This window comes from Camponotus vicinus, unplaced genomic scaffold, assembly GCF_025532165.1.
Source record: "Camponotus vicinus isolate PSW18456_S1 unplaced genomic scaffold, iyCamVici1.0 SCAF_4, whole genome shotgun sequence".
NCBI lineage: Eukaryota > Metazoa > Arthropoda > Insecta > Hymenoptera > Formicidae > Camponotus > Camponotus vicinus.
The window spans coordinates 13148769-13165080 of NW_028141976.1; the positions used below are offsets into that span (position 1 = coordinate 13148769).

The 16312-nt window shown below is 30.5% G+C and overlaps 2 protein-coding genes across 2 annotated transcripts in view; one reads left to right on the forward strand and one right to left on the reverse strand.

Moving 5' to 3' along the window:
* Rudimentary (carbamoyl-phosphate synthetase 2, aspartate transcarbamylase, and dihydroorotase rudimentary) overlaps nt 1-16312 on the reverse strand; it is a 31687-nt gene that overhangs the window by 12650 nt on the left and 2725 nt on the right. Inside the window, exons 2-13 of the mRNA XM_083096282.1 lie at nt 16023-16161; nt 15163-15445; nt 14548-14873; nt 13733-14303; nt 13211-13444; nt 12287-12931; nt 11348-11900; nt 10653-11028; nt 10143-10569; nt 9642-9840; nt 8953-9104; nt 8438-8542 (exon numbers count right to left, since the gene is read on the reverse strand). Coding sequence (XP_082952408.1) covers nt 8438-8542; nt 8953-9104; nt 9642-9840; nt 10143-10569; nt 10653-11028; nt 11348-11900; nt 12287-12931; nt 13211-13444; nt 13733-14303; nt 14548-14873; nt 15163-15445; nt 16023-16161 — 4010 coding nt within the window. The remainder of the gene's footprint in view (nt 1-8437; nt 8543-8952; nt 9105-9641; nt 9841-10142; nt 10570-10652; nt 11029-11347; nt 11901-12286; nt 12932-13210; nt 13445-13732; nt 14304-14547; nt 14874-15162; nt 15446-16022; nt 16162-16312) is intronic.
* Nucleotides 179-8060, forward strand: LOC145970745 (uncharacterized). The gene is made up of 4 exons (XM_083097669.1): nt 179-602; nt 1737-2035; nt 4668-6499; nt 6907-8060. Exons 1-4 carry the CDS (start codon nt 430-432, stop codon nt 7510-7512), a joined length of 2910 nt encoding a protein of 969 aa, XP_082953795.1. The 5' UTR covers nt 179-429; the 3' UTR covers nt 7513-8060.

The window sequence follows — 16312 nt, forward strand, 5'->3', positions numbered from 1 at the left end:
AACTGGACACTGGCAAGGCCGGTGAAATATCAGAGCTTTATCGTATCAACATTGACGCAATTTTTTACAAGTATTTTATGCAGAGCTTGTTTGTCGATATCCGATAGTAAGCGGGCGATTAAAAACGCCCTGACTCGATAACGAGATAGCTATTTATCGACATCACCCGAAAGAAAACTACTGTCTCATTGGTCATCGACGTGTTCTTATGCGTGCATATATAATGCTGTTTCCTCGCTGACCTTGAATTTGAAATGATAAAATGTTGATAACATATAATATGGTGAACCTAAGTGATCTATAGTGAATCTAAGTGATATACGGTGCGTCTCAATTATAATTGCTGAGGACGTGCTTTTTACGTGGAGACACTCGCCACGTGGCCGTCTTCAGAGTGCACTTTGTTATACCATTGAATGAAAGAAAAAAATGGGAAACTGGAAGTCAAAACCATCTGTTAAACCACCTATTCGTCCCCAACAGGTGGACGAATATGAAGATGTGGAATTATGGCTATTGAGGAGAACCATTGCAAGAGATCCTAAGAGTTTTATTTTAAACAATCTCATGATGTGTATCCAGTTCTTTGAGAATTACGAAGAGTAAGCACTTAATATTTTTAATGGTGATTTGTTGCAATCGCGGAATAGTGATAATTTATAACATTCGTGATCAGAATGCATAGAGAATTCATAATGAGACACAATATTCAATTATTGTTAGTTTATTAACAAATTAAAACAATTTTCATATAACGTAATTTGTTTGATATATGTAGTAAATTTATTGTTAATTTTATTGTTAATAATGGAATTGAAAAAATACATACATCCATACAATAGTTATATTATTAATAAACTAAGCGTAACAGTGAAACTGATGTTCATTTATTTATAGAAAACTAAATGTTAATTTATTTATAGAAGCAAATTTATTTTAAGGAATATAATTTATTTCAATAAAACTAATGTTAATTTATTTATAAAAAATGACTGTAGTATTCATACGCGTATCATTCATATCATGTAGAGAGATTTTTTTAGAATATTTGGAATTACGTCGTTGATAATTCATATTGATCAAGGAATATCGATATCATTCATCTTGATTTAATCTAATCTACAAATTTAACTACATATAAAAAAATATTCTTTGACATGATATCAAGTATAGCCAAAAAAATGTATACCTATTCTTTACATTTTTCTTGATTTTTAATTTGTTGAAATATTAATCGTTGAATAATTAATCGCCTGTCAAAATTATATAAACTCTTGTCAATATTGATAATCACGCAATCACGTATTTCCGCAAAATAAGGAATCGTCTTTTCAATTATAAAAATTAAAAAGTTACTAATTATATTATTACATAATTAAATTAAATATTTAAATTAAATATGTATAAATATATTATATATATTAAATATATATAATTATAATTAAATTAAATATTTTATTTACAATACTTAACTGAATAAATTGTTCAATAAGCTTATTACATGTCTTAATGTTGTACTGTCATTATATTTCTCTTCTTCAATATGTAGAAAATTATTTATGAAACAAATGTTTTAAATATTTATTTCTATTTTTGTGTTAATGTTTTAATAAATTATAATAAAATAAATGCCCAATCCACACAAATTTCAGACATACGTAAATTTAAGTAAACTTTTGTAATTACCAATAATAATAATAGATTACACTATAACTAACTATTGAATCTTTTTGCAGAGATAGAATCCAAATTAAGGAAACTCTAGCATCATCCTACGAAGCTAAACTAAATAAGATACTGCCATCTCAAAAACATGTTTTATTACCAGACATTCTTCAAGAATATATCGCGCATAATATCATCTTCACTTCGAAGAGGCAAACTGGCGATCCTATTATCGAACCGCTGCAACCCATCCGCATTTATGTTGTGTATAATAATATCGAAATTACAGAACATCATTATCAACCAGAGTACAGTAGTTTAAACAATGGGATTACGTATAATCTGATGGTGCAACCGAGTGAACATCCAGGTATTAAATTAACTCCGAATCATAAAGTTTGTACAGATTATTTGAGATTCTCCGTACTTTTTTTGTACAAAAGGTTCATAAAACTAAATTTATTTTTAACAAGAATATCTGATATTAATAATATTAATAATATTTAATAATTTTTAAGTTAAAAATGTTTAAATAACTAAACATTTTTTCGAACTTTTAACAGAAAAATAAACTTGAAATGAAAAATAGATAAACTAAAAATTTCTCTCTCTCTCTCTCTCTCTCTCTCTCTCTATATATATATATATATATATATATATATATATATATATATATATATATATATTACTCCATTTGAATAAAAATTCAAACAACAGAATTTCATATTAATAGAATTTTTAGATTTGAACATTTGATTAAGTGAATATAAAAGAATATAAAAGATACTTAATTTTTACAATAGCATGGGATTTTTTATAGAAAAACTTTCTAATTAATATATAGTGTAATAAAAAAGTATAATATAGTACACATAAGAAAGATAAAATCTTATACAAGAAAAATACTATATATGTATTGTGATGGACAGCCCAGAAAGACATCACGTCACAACTACGGTAAAAAGCACAATCACAGTATATGAAATAAAAAAAAATAAATATAGAAAGAAAGAGAAATAGAGGAAGAGAAAAGAGAATGAGTGAATAAATTAAAATTATTTCTATATGAATTCTTCTAAATGAATTTTAATCATTTATTTCTCTTATGATAGACATATATTAATAAAAATTTAATAAAAGGAGGAGGGTCACTTAACGCGTTTCTCCACAGGATTTTAAAAAAATAATTTTTTATGTATTATATGATCATTAGGAATGTTAAAAATAATCATTAAGTAAAAAAAAACTCAATCATTAAAGCCAAAATTAATTTTTATAGATATATAAAATTTATATTATGATATATATATTATGATATTTATATTATGATATACAGGGTGAGCCATTTTAATTAACGCACGCAATTATTTCGGAAACAAAGCATTTTAGAGAAAAATGTTTCAGACAAAAGTTTTATGGTTTCGAGGGGGCCATAAGATGGTATCATTGGTTTGACACTGAAGAGTCATTTGAAGGTCACGTGAAGGTCACTTCAATTTTTTTAAATGGAACACCCTATATATTTTTACACACTCTTGTAGCTTATCTCGAGAGCTTTCCAAAACACTATAATTAAGTACCTTTTCGTTAAGTACTTTTTGAGTTATGAGGCTTGAAATAATTTCTTAATTTTACATAAACCGTAAAATATCTTGTAAAATATTCATTTTTCGATTATCTTACCTTAATACTTTTAAGTACAAAATAATGAGAGGAATCAATTGGTGTAAAGAAAACACATAGTTGTTTTTAAGAAAAAATATGGAATTGTTAATTGCAAATTCCATATTTTTTCTTAAAAACAACTATGTGTTTTCTTTACACCAATTGATTCCTCTCATTATTTTGTACGTAAAAGTATTAAGGTAAGATAATCGAAAAATGAATATTTTACAAGATATTTTACGGTTTATGTAAAATTAAGAAATTATTTCAAGCCTCATAACTCAAAAAGTACTTAACGAAAAGGTACTTAATTATAGTGTTTTGGAAAGCTCTCGAGATAAGCTACAAGAGTGTGCAAAAATATATAGGGTGTTCCATTTAAAAAAATTGAAGTGACCTTCACGTGACCTTCAAATGACTCTTCAGTGTCAAACCAATGATACCATCTTATGGCCCCCTCGAAACCATAAAACTTTTGTCTGAAACATTTTTCTCTAAAATGCTTTGTTTCCGAAATAATTGCGTGCGTTAATTAAAATGGCTCACCCTGTATATTATGATACATGAGCCCTTTTCATGACTAATAAGAACTAATAAAATATTTTCGCTCATTATACTGCTTTGCCATCATATTAACATCATTTTAGATTATAATTTATATCATTTTCAAGGTAAAGATAAATACAACTCATAATAAAAGAATTAATTTTTTATTATTCTTGACATATAAGTGACCATAATAAATAGGTGAAAATATACATATATATATCTATATATACATATATATATGTATATATATATGTATACTCACCTATTTATCACTTATATGTCAAGAATAATTATTTCATTAATTAATTTAATTTAATAATTTTCTCATTATGAGCTGTATTTACTTTTATTTTTGTATTTATCTTTACCTTTACTTTGAAAATGATAGAGGTTATAATTTAAAATGATGTTAATATGATAGCAAAGTATAATGAGCGAAAACATTTTATTAATTCACTTATTAATCATGAAAAGAGCTCATGTAATGATATATCTAGACTAATTAATTAATTTTGGTTTTATAGATCGAATTTTTTTCTTATTTAATGATTATTTTTAACTTTCCTAATGATCATATAATACAAAAGAAATTATTTTTTTAAAATCCTGTGGAGGCCAAAAAATTAAGTAATCCTCTTCCTTTATTCTTGTTGAGTACTAAGATTGAACATTTTGAATTACTATAAAAGTTGATAACACACAACTCAAATGACGTTGCTAAAAGAAAATTTATTAATAATTTTAATAACATTCTCTTAACTTTAAAATTATAAATATTTTTTCAATAGGATATGTACGATTACAACGTCTCGATGAAACTCCATATCCGAGGAATCTTAGCAAACAAGAAGATATTGATCTTTCATTAATGGAGGATGATGATGAAATATATGATAATGATGGCGAAAGCATTTATGGTCGTAATTCAAACATGATACTTCCTCATCAAAGGAAGAAAATAAGATCTCTTCAGTTACAATCTACAATCGTTAATATTGGATCTTTATCCAATATACATGACGACGAAATATATGGAGATCAAGTATCCCTCTCGCGCAAAAATATCTACAAGACTCAATCCAATTATGATATTAAAACCAAGTCTGATTGCGAGCATACGTTTTCGGTGGAGAACCGTGATAAGAAAACTTCGAAGAGCGAATTAGATATCAGAAATGAAAGTTATCGACGACAGTTACCTCGACCTGACACTGTGAAGTCAACAAAACCAAAAGTAGACCGGCGACATCACCATAGACCACCGAGCATTTCGAGTTCCGGTTACAGATCCGGAGCTTATGACAGTGATAGCGACTGGAGCTATTACACTGTGACCCCTAGTGCACAGACCAGTAACATACATAAAAATGATAAGATGGATGCGTCAAGCAAGATATATTCGAACGCAATGATCCCGACGCAGTGCTTCAAGAAAGTCAGGATAAATAACGAAGGCAAAATTTACGCAATGCGAGCAGAAAGGAAACAATTACAAAATAACAAGCAGATTCGCCTCAAGATGGCCGATAGGCAGCATGACTGCGAAGTCTTCTATATTAACAATGAGATGTTTATGAGGCATTTTGTCAATCTCTTCATAAATCAGTTGGCCGAGCCGTTAGGTTTTAAACCAGAAGATTTAAATTACGTAGAAAATTCAGCTATCCACTGCGACAAAATAATAGAATCGCACAGTCTCAGACTGCGTAGGATCGAATCCTATGAGATCACGCCAACAATATGGCTTCAGTGGCCGACATACGCTCAGGAGTGGTTAGATCGACCGAGAAGCACGTGGCCTGATTACAACGATATCGGCAAGGTGAAGGACTTTGGTTGTTATGTGATACCCGAAGGTTTTCTACTGAAACAGAGAGATCTTCTATTGAGAGAATTGAGACATCAAAATGTAAAAAGAAACATTCAGCAGGAAATCGAATGGAAACTGACGTTTCCAGCCGCAGAACGTTATCTGGAAACCTGCATGACTCGTTCGCAAGTACAAGTATATTTGATCGCATTGATGCTTCATAAAACATTCTTAAGGCCAGTCTTGGATAGCATGCACGGCCTGACGACCTCTCATATTAGAAATAAGCTGTTCTGGTTAATCGAAGAAGACGATCGACCCTCAAAATGGCCTGACAATCGGACCGGTGAATGTCTAATCAAGCTGCTAAACAGTCTTTATCGCTGCATCAGCCAAAATGAGCCGATTCTGCCTGATTATTTTGTCCGTGACAGAAATATGTTTAGTAAAGTGCCGGACGATTATCTGCTACGCAGCCAGAAACAGCTAAAGAGAATAATTGATAACCCTATTATGTTCGTGTTCCACGCAATGGAGAACATCAAGCATAGTAACAAATTCTTTCCGCGATTGGACTTTGCAATGTTGTTCAAGATACTGACAGTTCAGCCATGGTTAGCCGTGGTAAATCCGACCTTAGACATGCCGAGAACGGCCGAAGAGTCTCATAGGGAAGAGATCTACAATAGATCTGGTGGATTATGGGACACCGCTCGAATGAATGATCAGCAAAACTATAGCACGCGAGTAATTACGAATAGAACGCTCATTACCCCACGCAAGGCCACGGATTTTATCGTCGAGATCGAGGTAAGTTCCTCAAGCGATAAGATTATCAATCGGCGTTCATAATGAGCAATCCAACGTAATATATCGCTATTGTAAACCAATGTGCCAGACAAACAGCACCAAGTCAATCCATGATATTACACCCCAGCAAACACCAAGGAACAGTTATATAACTGTTAGTTATAATTTCCTACTCAACAATATAACTGTTACATGTTATATAACTGTTATGTGTTAGATAACAATTATATTGTTGAGTAGGAAATTATAACTAACAATTATATAACTGTTACTTGGTGTTTGCTGGGACGACTTCCCGCAAATCTAATCTTATCTCCATTCTTCTTTGTGATTAGTCACAAGGATCAACAGTCACGGCCAATTCACATTCGCATCTCTCATCTTTTTTTTCTTCTTTCTCTTTCTAGGAATGCTGTGCCAAATTGGAAGGTTTAAGGCTGGCTGCTCTGTTGGACTTCTTTGTTAGACATTTTATAAAAATGGCCGAATGCTGTCATAGGTACAGGTCTTATCAGCAGAAGAAAGTTTATCTCGATCAAGCGGATCGACTGTCGATTATCCTATCGGACCAAACTAGATACAAGGACGACGCTAAGGCTTATCAAGACAAAATCCACGCCCTAAAAATGAGAGCGGCGACAAATTCAACGAGATTACCGAACGAGCCGCCGGAGACACCCAAGAGGAATGGAGAATCTATATTCGTCAGTACTTTGCAAAATCGCTACACGCAACAATTTGCTGAGCAAATTGTGCCGATGCAGTCAAAGAGCAAGCAATCGCAGTCTAGCCATGAATATATGAGTAAGATCACAAAAGCAATCACTCATGAAATACGATTTAAAGATGAGAAACATGCGGAGAAAAGTGTGAAAAAAGTGAATGCGATATCGAATGACGAAGATTCTTACACAAGAAACGTATCGAAAAATCAAAGTGACGAGTCGGCCTCCGGTACAATTCAAAAAGTAATCTCCCTAGCAGACCACTTAAGCGAAACGACATATATATGACACAAATATTTATTAAGATTAGGATGTAAATAATCTACTGGAAAAACAAATATTTATATTCAATATTTATATATAAGACGAATTTTCTAATCAAAATATTATTATATATATTTCGAAAATATTATCATATATATTTCGAAAATAGTCGATAATCAATTTAGTAAGTATTCGAGCAAGACTGCAAATTATTGATATTCGATTGCATTATGCATGAGCGAACAAAGTGATTATTGACAATTAAAATAATTTATAAAAATAGCCAATTACTGTGCAACACAGTTAGATTTGAGCAAAGTAATACTATTATTATAATATAGAATATAACTTGTAAAGTAGATTGCACTATTATAAATTAGACATTTCAATCAAATTTTTTATTAAGAAATATTCTAATTTAAAAGAAACTTTATATCTCGTAATACGCACTTTCCATTTTTTCCATCTTTCTTTTAAGATATTTTAAATTTATTACGAATAAAAATCGACAAATTTCTAGCAATATCATCATTTTCAATATTCATTATTATTTCATTATTATTAATCTCATTATTTTTGTCACTTAAGATATATTATTGCAATTAAATATGTATGATATCTATTAAATAAAATATTTATGTTAAAATCGCGAGAAGAGTAAATCTAACATACATTATGTATATTTTATTATTTTATATAAGTTTCAAATTATAGAAAATTATTTGTGAAAAAAATAATCAATCATTTTTCTCATAAATATCTCATTTTTTTAAATTATTCTTATAATATAACATAATTATTTTTTAAATATAATTATTTTTTCATATATGTGTTTGTACGCAAAAATGACTGAATATTCAAAAAGATATAGTTTTAATTAATATGTCGATGTAGTTTTAATTAAATACCTTTTTAAATTTTAATTATTATAAATATTTTTTTCACTTACTTCGACTCCATGTTCAGTGTAGAAATCGGCGGTACCCATGCTAGCATATAATTTGTATCCCATGTTTTTCAAATTCCTAATAGACCCAAGCATTTCCATTTTGTGCTGAAATGTGTACGAAATGGATTCTTTTTATTTTTATTAAAAGACATATTTTTTTAAATATATATAAACCGTTCACAAGCTCATATATATATACATTTTAAAGACTTTGGATATAACAATTTACTATTTTATCATAATAATAGTAAGAGATTTTCATTGCAAATGTTATCGATATTGCAAATTTTCAAAGAATTAAGGTGCATATATTTCCAAAGCAAAAATATATTTTACTTGTTATGTATATATATATATATATATATATATATATATATATATATATATATATATATGTATATATATATATGTATATATAATGCATCAAATATATATAATATAGTATACTTATAAAATTTATTTATATTTTATTGTAATATATAAAAGACAATTTTTCTCATATTTAAGCTAATTACCTTAAAACTTCCTATAGAGAGCAAAATACCTCTTTGAGGAATGTGAAAACCAGTGCTTATCATGCCTTTCAAATAAGCTTCGTAGCGATTTTCACCGAAACAGCCTACTTCTCCAGTGGATACCATTTCGACACCCAGCATCACATCAGCACCTTTAGTTGAGCCGCATAAATAATAACAGTTCGTTATACATATATTATATGATAATTAGAGAAGCAAAGAGAGAAAATGCACGTGCACATGTTGTATGATATAAAAGATTTATGAGAAAAATTAACAATTACACTAGTCCATTTAAAAAAGTAGGATAACAAATTATTACGATAATTTCCCGCTTGATATCATTTCTTATACATTATTTATTCTTATACATTATAGATTAATTGTAATAAAGTTGAACAATATTTTATTTAACAAATAAATTTAAATAACTCGGAAAATTTGAGTTTAAACTAATAAAAGATTATGTAAAAGAGAAATTAATTAAATAAGAGAAAGTAAATATTTTAATCTGACAAAAATATAAAGAAATAATATGAGATATATATAAAATAATATAGCATTAAATACACACACACACACACACACACACACACACACATATATATATATATATATATATATATATTACTGTTGTTTAACATGAATTATTCTGTAAAAATTGCATATATAATGGCCGAGATTCTTACCAGCAAGACGGGAAAAAGAAAATTGCGGCACTTTTACTCCAACTCTTCCACAGCCAGCTAAAACGTCCACAGGCTCAATTGTTTCGCCGACGATTAAACGGGTTGCCGTCGCAACGAAGTCATGATCTAAGGTTTTCGAGACGAAAGGAAAAGATCTAGATACTCTTACGTTACACTCGATCACTTTTAATTCGTTATCCTACATAAAGATATTATTAATTTATTAGTTTTTGTGTGTTAAAAATAAAATATATAATAAAATTTAAAAATCTCCCCTGTGCTCTCTTTTCCACAATTCTTTTTTTTAAATATAATTTTTATGTTTATACGATAAAAATACGAAATCAATATATAATCAAAATCATAAAAAAGGAAAATAAAATAGATCTTTATGAAAATGTTATTATTTTAAAAATATATAATTAGTATTAAAATCATATTTGTCTTTTTTAAACTTAATTGATCAATCTTTAAACACATAAAAATATAAACGATATCCACCTTTGCAATTAATTGCATATTGAAAGGACCAGTGACTCCCAGGGATGCCGCCACTGCTTTTGAGATACTTTTTATTTTCGCCAGAGTTTGCTCATTGATATCTTGTGGTGGCGTTACTAATGTGGCATCTCCTGAATGAACACCTGCATTTTCGACATGTTCAGATACTGCCATGCATAATATAATTCCTTCATAAGCGACGGCGTCGACGTCGATTTCTTTTGCTTCGAGAATAAATTTCGATATCACTACGGGATGTTCTTTGCTAACTTCGCTCGCGCTTTTCAAATAAGACTCGAGATCCTGATTTGAATAGGCAACATTCATTGCGGCTCCACTTAACACATACGAAGGTCGAACGAGACATGGATAGCCAACTTCGTCGCAAAATTCAATAGCGGATTTCAAATTTGTTAATTCTTTCCATCTAAAACAGTTGTGAAAAGATAGAATTGCCCAATAAACATGTATTTTCATATATAACACATTTAATCAAAATTGCATACGTACCTTGGTTGCGATATACCGATGCTATCGAGCATGCGAGAAAATTTAAAACGATTTTCGGCGCCATCGACGGATTCTGGCGATGTTCCAAGTATTCGAGCTTGCTGTCTGTGCAAATCCATAGCAATATTGTTTGGTAACTGTCCACCCATTGACAATATTATACCTTCTGGACATTCACAATCGTAAATGTCCATTACCACTTCGAAGGAGATCTCCTCAAAGTACAATCTATCACTCATATCATAGTCTGTACTGACCGTCTCTGGATTATAATTGACCATTATCGTTTTACGTTCAAGATTTCGCAATTCGCGTAGACAACTCACGGCACACCAATCAAATTCTACTGAACTACCGATTCTGTACACTCCGGAACCTAAAAAAGACATATTACATTTTCTATCTTTTGTAGTAATATCTCATTTTTAAAATATTTCTCTATTTATTTAATATTAAATGTATGTATCTCTTAATTATATTTATATCGATAACTATCGATCACATATCTTTTCTATATATAAATAATTATAAAGGAAATCCATGAGAGAATAATAATAAGAGAATTATTTTTAATTTAATTGAATTCATACACGATGCTAAATTAGCAAGCTTGTGTCTTTTTTGTTAAAAAAAGTTTTGTTTGTTGTGATTACTCTTAATGATTGAACAATGATTATATGCATGTAATGTTGTACCTATCACCATTGTGTATCCACCAGGAAATTCTACATCGTGACTAGTGCCATTATACGTTAGATAAAGATAGTTTGTAGTGGCCGGCCATTCAGCGGCGACTGTATCAATTTGCTTGACCATTGGTCGAATATTATTCTCCTGTCTTTGTATTCTGACAGCTAATTCGGAGCTCTTCACCAGGGCAGCAATCTGTTTATCGGAGAAGCCATTCTGCTTTGCACCCAGCAGCAAGTCATGCGAAAGTTTCGTACGATCGATGTTTTCCAAGAGTACATAATAATCGATAATGTTCTTCATTTTTTCAAGAAACCAGCGATCTATTTTGGTGAGTTCGTATAATCGATCGATCGTGTAACCGGCTTTGATCGAAGCAGCGAGAACGAACATTCTTTTATCGGTCGGTTTCTCTAATTCTTCATCGTTGATAGTCTTCACATAAGGATCGAACCCATTCACATTTTCATTAACCATTCTCAATGCCTTCTGAAAAGCTTCCTCAAATTTACGTCCGATCGCCATTACTTCACCTACGCTCTTCATGGAACTGCCAATCTAAAAAGTATTCGATATCACAATTATAAAGAAACAATATTCAAATTAATTATATAGAAATAGTCATATATATTGTCAATTAAGTCATATAATAGTCGGATACATTGTAAATTTACACATTGTATAGATGAAGAAAAATATATAATTTTTTTTATTTAATTAGTTTTTACTTCATCATAATGTTTTCAGAATGCTATATTGTATACATATGGATTAAAGAAGTATATATATATATATATATATATATATATATATATATATATATATATATATATAGTCTCTTTTTTTTTTCTCAATTATATTTAAATAATACAGATGATAATATACATTGTATAATTATCTAATATTGTTTGACATAAAATCAAAATTAAAGAATTATCCAATACCTTGGTGCTGACACGATGAAATTTGCTTAGATCCCATCTGGGTATTTTTACTACACAATAATCAAGACTCGGTTCAAAACAAGCTGTCGTTTCTCCAGTTACAGAGTTGCGAATATCCGACAAACGTATTCCAAGAGCTAATTTGGCAGCGACATAAGCCAAAGGATAGCCGGTAGCTTTACTAGCTAAAGCCGAGCTTCTAGACAATCTAGCGTTCACTTCGATAATATAATATTCTTTGGAAAAAGGATTAAGCGCATATTGAATATTACATTCTCCGACAATGCCGAAATGCCTAATGACCTTAATAGCGGTTGTTCGTAGCATATTATATTCTTTATTAGACAATGTCTGACTTGGCGCAACGACAATTGATTCACCAGTATGAATGCCGAGAGGATCAACGTTTTCCATATTGCATACCGTAATACAATTATCATATGCATCGCGCACAACCTCATATTCTACCTCCTTCCAGCCTTGTAATGATTTATCAATTATTAATTGACTGGAGTGAGCTAAAGCTTGTTGCGCTAGCATTTTCAGCTCTTCTTTTGTATTAGCAAAACCTGATCCGAGACCACCGAGCGAGAACGCAGCGCGCGCCATTACGGGATAACCCAGTTTTTCAGCGGCTTCTAATGCCTGTTTAGAAAGAAATTATATATATATTGAAAACAAACATGTTGATTTGTCAAATATAATATTTTGATTTTACAAAATTGTGAAAAAATCATTTAATTCATTCAAATACAAAAAGATCTTCAATAATAAAAAATTTTATTAAATATACCAAAACGATATCTTTGTGCAAAATTATTATAAGACAATCTGAGCATGTCAATTTTATCAAATTGTAATTCTACAAAATTGTAAGAGATACATTTTAATGTATAAAAAAATATTACTAAGTCATTTATATACCTCTTGAACAGAATATACGGCAGCACTTGGTGCAACTCTTTCATTTATCTCACTGATACGATCTGCAAATATCTTTCTATCTTCAGTTTGTATGATGGATTCGATTGGCGTCCCTAGAATTTTAACATTGTACTTTGCAAACACACCATTTCTCTCAAGTTCTACGCCACAGTTGAGGGCGGTTTGTCCACCAAATGTTAATAATACGCCATCCGGTCTCTCCGATCGTATTACCTAAAACAGATTATTAAAAAACCATTTTTTAAAATAACACATACATATATATTTAATGTAATACACAAACACACACATATGTGTATGTATATAATATATACATATATATAATATTAAGAAATATACATTAAGTAAATATCCGTGCGCATATATCTTTGATAATAAGTATCAAATAGAAAATTTGCACCCAATAAGACTTTCTCTGCATATAATATTAGCGATGTTGTGTCGCTAATAAAATAAAAACAGCCTTTGCAAAATGCATTTTTTAAATGTACTTCAACGTACCTGCTCGACGTATTCTGGTATAATTGGCAAGAAATACACTTTATCGGCCATGCCTTTTGATGTTTGTACTGTGGCGATATTAGGATTTATCAAAAGAGTTTGTATCGATTCTTCCTTTAATGCTTTTATTGCCTGCGAGCCTGAATAATCGAATTCTCCAGCTTGACCAATGCTGAGTCCTCCCGAGCCCAAAATTAACACTTTCTTAGGTCGAGGTTCGAATGTAATTAGAGCCGGAGATTCGTAAATTAGCTTTTGAGTGAGCCTATCTTTTATAGAGATCCAAGGATGACCCTCAATTTCATCCTTCACGCTTTCCAAAAATACATCGAAGAGACATTCGAGATCCTCAGGTCCTGCTGTATGTTCCGGATGAAATTGAACGGAGAAATATGGCAGATTTGAATGAACTATACCCTCATTGCTATTGTCGTTAGTGTTAGTAAAGAGCACCTCCCAATCGGATGGTAATTGGGCCGCATCGACGCAAAATCCGTGATTTTGCGAAGTCATGTAACAACGTCCGGTACTATGATGCGTCGCCGGTTGATTGTGACCTCGATTGCCATAGCTGGAAATGAATGGCATTGCTTACATAACAGTAATCTATTATACTTTGTATTATATGACAGGAAAATATTTGAACTTTGATGAGAAAACAATAATATTTCGAATGATGATAGAGGAAGGAAATATCAAGATCTGAATGTTTGGAGTAAAAACTATAATTTATCACAGCCTCGAGAATCTGTCCTCCAAATAACATTTGTTAATCTGATGAAAGTAGTATTGACATGATTTATATCGTCACGTACTTCATTTTATATGTAATACAACCAGCGGCTATGGATAGTAATTGATGTCCAAGACATATGCCAAAAATAGGTGTTCTCTTCTTTTGCGTGAGAACTACTCGGATATTTTTTATTGTTACTTGACACATGCTGGGATCACCCGGACCATTGCTAAGAAATAAACCGTCATATTCGGCAACACCCAAATCATAGTTCCATGGTACAACGTCCACACGAGCACCACGTCTTAGTAGACATCTCAGTTGATTATATTTTAATCCACAATCAACCACGCATATACGAGGATATCCATTCGGATTATATATTGGATATACATTTGAGGTCGGCTGAAAATCACAAATATATAAAGAGTGCATGAAAGAAAAGTATTGCCTGTGTAATGCCATATAAAAACATGAATTAAATTGCATTAATGTTTTTGCAGCTTTATTAATGTGCGAGAGAAATTTGGCATTTTAACACTAAATTATTTGTTCGTAAATTATTTATTGTCCTATTTAATAAGTTATAACAAGCATGACAATGCCAAAAATTGAAAGTTTAAAATTATTCAATATAGACAAGAAACACTCGAATGTTTAAGTGAACTTTATACAAAGAAATGTTATATATTACCCAAGAAACTTCCGCAACAAGATTTCTCTTATTGGGATCTTCTATTGGAGGCATTATTGGCAGAGTCATTAAAGGTGGTTGACCAAAAATTATTCTGCCCAATATAGTACCTTTCTCGCGAATAACTTTTGTCAATGCTCGTGTGTCAATCTCATATATCCCAGGTACATTTTGTTCTTTCATCCATGTGGATAGCGTCTTAGTTTGTCGCCAATGACTAGGCTTTTCACAAATTTCTCCGACTACTAGACCAGCAGCCCAAATGCGGTGAGACTCGAACCAGCTATGTCAAAATTAATATTTTAAACATTAGTATTTTTTCTCTCAATTATTATTTTCAATATTCTCCTCTCAAATACCATATTTATAATCTCTATATATGTATATTACTTTTACTGTAATCCATAAACATTTTTTATTATTATTTTCTATTAATGCGCAAACTAAATGATTAAAATATTATTAAAATGTGCTATGTATTTATATCTAATGTGTTGCTTTATATACGTACATATATGTATATATGTCTTAATTCTTTTTACTAATTTCTGCATGCATCTAAAAAATATCTTTGTTATTGTTAAAGTTGAGCGTTACATCAACGCTGTAACAGTTTTGCCTTTTCTTGCAAACGCGCTAAGTAATATATTAATTTACTATTATCATATTTCGTCTATTGTACTTTGAATATAATAAAAAATATTTTTTTATATTATTATATATATAGCATAAAGAGAAAACTCTTACGCTGTATGACAATTTTGATTCGTTCGATTTACATGCAATATATAACAAATTAACATTGTTCATGCATGAATTCGTTAACGGGAGCTAAATTAAATTTTGTTGCGATCACTTACTATGGTATATCATTCTCATCCTTTTCGTTACCAAAAACACCATAATTTCCTATAAGCGGATATGTTAGCACCAGAATTTGAGCATGATAAGAAGGATCCGTGAGTGATTCTGAATAACCGACCATACCAGTCTGGAAGACTGTAAAAAAATAATAATCACATTCTTATATATGCACGAAATATATAAATATGTATACATAATATATACGCTTTATTATCTCACTTGTACAATATATTTATGTTTAAATCTAATATATTTAAAAGAAATATATTTCTCAAATACTGTCATA